General features: G+C 44.5%; 1 protein-coding gene across 1 annotated transcript; it reads left to right on the forward strand.

The window, feature by feature from the left end:
* Positions 1-452: 452 nt before the first annotated feature.
* On the forward strand, positions 453-4,862 carry LOC309385741 (uncharacterized protein C17orf50 homolog; the record flags this gene model as incomplete). Its single annotated transcript, XM_081940445.1, has 2 exons — positions 453-679; positions 4,634-4,862. 2 exons carry the CDS (start codon positions 453-455, stop codon positions 4,860-4,862), a joined length of 456 nt encoding a protein of 151 aa, XP_081796571.1.
* Positions 4,863-6,532: the final 1,670 nt, after the last annotated feature.

The raw sequence follows: 6,532 nt of genomic DNA on the forward strand, positions 1-6,532 counted from the left end.
ACGAATTTTGTTCTGACTGATGAAGTTGCTGGGATGAGCAGAGAAATGTCTCAGATTAACACAATGTGGTCCAGTTGCCATGATTCGCCCTTTAGACACCTTTGGCCTAATTGAGTTTTCATTGATCTATTTTTTACTACAAAGAGCTGCAGTGGTGCAGTGGTTAGAATGCAGCACAGCAGGTTAATTCTGCTGACTGCCAACTGCCAGCATTTCAGCTGTTTGAATCCCACCAGGCTCAAGTTTGACTCAGCTTTCCATCCTTCTGAGGTCAGTGAAATGAGGACCCAGATTGTTGGGGGTCATAGGCTGACTCTGTAAACCGCTTAAAGAGGGCTGTAAAGCACTGTGAAGCGGTATATAAGTCTAAGTGCTATTGCTATTGCTACTTACTGTTATCGTTTTGTCTTCCCTTCTTTCTCAGGGGGGGAGTAGGTTTCAAATGATTTCCAATGTCCCAAAACAGACAAGAACAGGAAGACAAACAGTCAGATGAAAAATGCCACCAAGAGTTAGAAGCAGCGGAAAAGGAATTGGAAGCCAATGCAGACATAACAGATCTTAGCCTGCTAGACGGTCCTCAGACTTCAACCGCGGAACAAACACTGAAGCCTGAGAATTGGCTTTGGGGATGGTTTCCCTTCCCCCTTCTCTCTGGGCTGACCTGGTTGGGAGACAGGTACTAGCCAATGCTTTAACCCAGGTGTCTTCTCCTTCATAGTGGTCAGACTTGAAAGGCTCCATTTAAAGTTAACAGAGGGTGGAAATGGGGAATCCTAACACTGGGGAGATCTTTGGAGGCTATCGACTGCACCTCTGCGAATTCATGGAGGGAAAATATAACTTTCTTCTGTTCACGTTTTCCAAAGGGTGCTGGATGGTTCATTTTATTAAACAGATTCTCCCTCTCTTGCCCTACCGTCTTAAAATATTTACTCGGGAGTTAAGTCTTACTGGGTTCAATCGAGCTCCTAGTCAATGTACCGTACTTTTCAGACGCCTTTTGGGCCGGCCTTATGTACATTTCCTGGCAAAATACATGGGAAAATCCCATTGGGAAAAATTCCACTTAGGGTTAGGGTTAGTTCTCCATGAATTCGCAGAGCAAAACTGACATTGCCATTGGATTCGGAGCCCATTGGTATGGTTAGGAGGGGGAACGCCGTTTGAGCCAGTCTGATGTACATTTCCTGGCAAAATACATGGGAAAATCCCATTGGGGAAAATTCCACTTAGGGTTAGGGTTAGCTCTCCATGAGTTCGCAGAGCAAAACTGACATTGCCATTGGATTCGGAGGCTACCCGTGTGGTTAGGAGGGGGAACGCCTTTTGAGCCGCCTTTATGTACCTTTCCTGGAAAAATACATGGGAAAATCCCATTGGGAAAAATTCCACTTAGGGTTAGGGTTAGCTCTCCATGAATTCGCAGAGCAAAACTGACATTGCCATTGGATTCGGAGGCTACCCGTATGGTTAGGAGGGGGGGACACCTTTTGAGCCAGTCTGATGTACATTTCCTGGAAAAATACGTGGGAAAATCCCATTGGGAAAAATTCCACTTAGGGTTAGCTCTCCATGAATTCGCAGAGCAAAACTGACATTGCCATGGGATTCGGAGGCTACCCGTATGGTTAGGAGGGGGGGACACCTTTTGAGCCAGTCTGATGTACATTTCCTGGCAAAATACATGGGAAAATCCCATTGGGAAAAATTCCACTTAGGGTTAGGGTTAGCTCTCCATGAATTCGCAGAGCAAAACTGACATTGCCATTGGATTCGGAGGCCACCCCTATGGTTAGGAAGGGGCACAAATACATGGGAAAATCCCATTGGGGAAAATTCCACTTTGGGTTAGGGTTAGCTCTCCATGAATTCCCAGAGCAAAACTGACATTGCCATTGGATTTGGAGCCCATTGGTATGGTTAGGAGGGGGGACGCCTTTTGAGCCAGTCTGATGTACATTTCCTGGCAAAATACATGGGAAAATCCCATTGGGAAAAATTCCACTTAGGGTTAGGGTTAGCTCTCCATGAATTCGCAGAGCAAAACTGACATTGCCATTGGATTCGGAGGCGACCCGTATGGTTAGGAAGGGGCACGCCTTTTGAGCCGCCTTTATGTACCTTTCCTGGAAAAATACATGGGAAAATCCCATTGGGAAAAATTCCACTTAGGGTTAGGGTTAGCTCTCCATGAATTCGCAGAGCAAAACTGACATTGCCATTGGATTCGGAGGCCACCCGTATGGTTAGGAGGGGGGACGCCTTTTGAGCCGCCCTTATGTACATTTCCTGGCAAAATACGTGGGAAAATCCCATTGGGAAAAATTCCACTTAGGGTTAGGGTTAGCTCTCCATGAATTTGCAGAGCAAAACTGACATTGCCATTGGATTCAGAGGCCACCTGTATGGTTAGGAGGGGGGACGCCTTTTGAGCCGCCCTTATGTACCTTTCCTGGAACAATACATGGGAAAATCCCATTAGGGTTAGGGTTAGCTCTCCATGAATTCACAGAGCAAAACAGACATTGCCATTGGATTCGGAGCCCATCGGTATGGTTAGGAGGGGGGACGCCTTTTGAGCCAGCCTGATGCACCGGTGTATAAGACGCACCGAGATTTCAAAGAGATAAGTAAGAAAAAAGTTTTTGTCTTTCCTGGCCCCCAGGAGCACTCTGCAGGCTTCAGCAGGTCTGGGGGGGGAGGCAAAAATGTCCTGCTTTTTCAAAAAACAGGGAGAATATGCCCCATTTTTTCACAAAAACGGGGGCATTTTTGCCTTCCCTCAGCCCTGCTGAAGCCTGCAGAGTGCTTCTGAGGGCAGGTAAATACGCCTCTGATTTTGCGAATAATGGGCCATTTTTTGTCCGTTTTTTGCAAAAATGGGATGCAGGGACGGAGCTTCGGGAGGCCAAAAATATAGCTGTATTCGGCGTGTAAGACGCACCAACATTTTCACACTCTTTTAGGGGGGGGAAAGGTGCATCTTATACTCTGAAAAAATACGGTAACTGAACAGAACTGTACCACCTACATTTTAGAAAAGCTGTAAATTGCTGAATGGCTCAAAGGCAATCGTTTCAGCATTTTTGCTGCTCCCACCTTCTGTCATCATTGATGAATGCAATAGGGCCACATCAGAGTTGAGTTTGACCTCAGGGGGGATGTGGCCAGGGTGGGTGTAGCCAGCCCGACGTCACTCATGTTGGGGGCGTCTATAGTGGCCCAAGCACTCTGCCAGAGAAAACGAGCTCCCAAGCTCTGTTTCTGGCTGCAACAGCCTCCTGCAATGCTCTGCCAGAGAAAATGCAGCTCGGGAGGGCCTCACTGCAGAGGCAATGCGGGCCAGTCCTTCGCTGTTTCCAGGGCAGCCCCATGGGCCAGATTTAAGCACCTGCGAGCCGGTTCCGGCACACAGACCTTGAGTTTGACACCCTAGCTCTGTGGTTGAGTTCAGAGTAAGAATCAGCTTTGGAAGTTTCCATCACAGTTAGAAAGAAAAAAAAATGTTTTGCCCCTTCCCCCAGGGAATTTTTTTAAACTATTTATAAAAATGAACATCTGGAGCTATCTGCTTGTTTGATTATTTGCAAATACAAGGTAGTCCTCAACGTACGTCCACAATTGAGTCCAAAATGTATGTTGCTAAGTGAGACATTCATTTTCTGCTCCATTTTATGACCTTTTGTGCCACATGTTAAGTGAATCATTGCAATTGTTAAGTTAGTAACACGGTTCCCTCTCAATGTCACTTGGTACAATGTACAAAGTGACATTGTAACTTTGAACAGGCACTAATAAATGGTTGTAAGTTGAGGATTATCTGTAATCACAACCTTAAACAGCACAGGTACAGTATATGTGGTACCTTGTTCAATAGTAATAACTGTGAAAGGGATCTTGGAGTCCTCGTGATTACTTAAAATATGAGCCAGCTGTGTGCAGCAGCTACCAAAAAAGCCAACACAGTTCTAGGCTGCATAAACAGAGGGAGAGAATCAAGATCACGTGAAGTGTTAATACCACTTTATAATGCCTTGCTAAGACCACACTTGGAAGACTGCATCCAGTTTTGGTCGCCACAATGTAGAAAAGATGTGGAGACCCTAGAAAGAGTGCAGAGAAGAGCAACAAAGATGATTAGGGGACTGGAGGCTAAAACATATGAAAATGGTTGCAGGAACTGGGTATGTCTAGTTTAGTGAAAAGAAGGACTAGGGGAGACATGATAGCAGTATTCCAGTATCTCAGGGGCTGCCACAAAGAAGAGGAAGTCAAGCTATTCTCCAAAGCACCTGAGGGTAGAACTATGCAATGGATGGAAACTAATCAAGGAGAGAAGCAACTTAGAACTAAGAAGAAATTTCCTGACAGTTAGAACAATTAATCAGTGGAACAACTTTCCTCCAGAAGTTGTGAATGCTCCAACACTGGAGGTTTTGAAGACATTTTTAAGAAGATGTCAGATAACATTTGTCTGAAGTGGTGTAGGGTTTCTTGCCTAAGCAGAGGGTTGGACTAGAAGACCTCCAAGGTCCCTTCCAACTCTGTTATCCTATCCTATCCTATCCTATCCTATCCTATTCTATTCTATTCCATTCTAACAAGTGTCTTAATTCTTTCTTTGCTGCAGAAACAAGCCTCTTCATGAGCCAGTTTGCTGCCAAGTCCAGAGGAAAAAAACATCCAGTAATATGTGCCCAGCATGTGAGATTATGTTCTGCAAAAAATGTGAGACGTTACATTACAGCCGGGTTTTCATTGAACATGGGCTCTTGGGTCACAGCACAGAGAGCTTGCCAGAGGCTCTGAGTCCCACCGTGAGCACAGGCAAGACACATTTCTGGGTTTCTACATTGTAGAATTTGTAGACTTAGCCACCGGTGGCTGGGTTTATTTTTTTAGCAAGTTGGTAAAGCTGAGAAAATCTTCCGAGCCCAGGAATGGTGCTAATGATATGGAAAGAACGGCTGTTTCATTTCTTTTCTGGTAATGGTAAATGTAAAATAGCTTATGAAATTCTCAGTAGCATCTGATTCGCTCCCTTGAGAGGACAGACCCTAAAATAGCTCCAAAAAGGGATAAGTTAAGAACTTTGGTTACTTTGATGTAATGGCTAGGGTGCTGGTCTAGAAATCAGGAGACTGGGAGTTCTAGTCCTGCCTTAAGCATGAAAGCCAGCCAGGTGACTTTGAACAAGCCACAGTCTCTCAAACCCATCCATCTCACTGAGTTCCTGTTTGTATGGATGTTTTGCGCTGACTAAAAATAAACAAGGGCTAAACATCTAATAAATATTTCTGGCTCTGGTTTGTCAGCTTCATATTCCACCCCCTTCCCAGGCTCTGAATCAAGAACTCAAGTTGTTACAGGACTTCAAATGTGTGTGTAGGCTCAGCTTAGCCCATGGTCAATGTGTTTCCATGGCTGAAGACGGATGTGAGTTTGAATGTGGATTTTCCAATCCTAGCATAACTTCTTAACTACAATTCCACGCTGGTTTTATCCCAGAGTTCTACAAAAATTGTATCGGGCTTAGTATTCAAAAACCACCTCCTTCTCAGCATTCAACATATGGAAACAACCAGGGTGGGCTTCAAAATTTTTAGCATAGTGGCCATGGTGGGCATGGCCTAGTCTGCCTCCTGAACAAGGTATTTAGCTTATCACCAGTGGAAACAATGCTGGACTGGATAAACATTGGTCTGATTTAACTGTTTTTATTCCAGGTTCCATAGATGTAGTTGGTGCTCCAGCGGAAGCAGAAGGCAGAGAGACAAAGTGGCCATAAAGAGGGAACAATGGATTTATTTCTTGATGGTCCACCAACACCACCAGCCGTCTGCTTAATTTATTAACCTAAAAGAGAGGAAGTTTGCCCAAGTTCACCATAACTACTTATATATGTATGGAGATAGGATTGTTTTGTTGTAAATGAAATCTATTTGGCTTTGAGGATTTCCAAAAACATGGAGTTATAGCAAGGTTGGAATGATACTAGAAGAATCTTGAGTATTGCATCCTAAGGATTAAAATGGTTCTAACTTCTACCTCTGCCTATTCAATTCCTAGATTTTGACTATGACCTAGTCCATTTCATATTTTTATTTATATCAATGTTCTCCAATCTGTTACCTCCATGTTGGTAACCTCTCCTACAGTGGTGGGATTCAAATAATTTAGCAACTGGTTCTCTGCCCTAATGACCAACTGGGTAGGCGTGGCTTGGTGGTCATGTGACCGGGTGGGCATGGCCAACTCAACATTACTCAGGTCGATGGGCGCTTTGCCTTAGCTATTACAATGTAATAAGGGTTAACCGGAGAGACAGTTTCTGTAAGCAGGGCAATAAAGAGTAGGCTAGAAACAACACCAGAATGTTTCCTTCCTGCCTTCCTTACAGGATTAGCCCTGTAAAGTGGAAAAAAACAAAAGGAGATTTCTTCCAACCGGTTCTCCGAACTGCTTAGAAAGTTAACAACCAGTTCTCCTGAATAGGTGCGGACTGGCTGATTCCACCAATGTTCTCCTA

The sequence above is a fragment of the Natrix helvetica genome (genome assembly GCF_964273705.1).
Source record: "Natrix helvetica genome assembly, chromosome: 2".
Taxonomy (NCBI): domain Eukaryota; kingdom Metazoa; phylum Chordata; class Lepidosauria; order Squamata; family Natricidae; genus Natrix; species Natrix helvetica.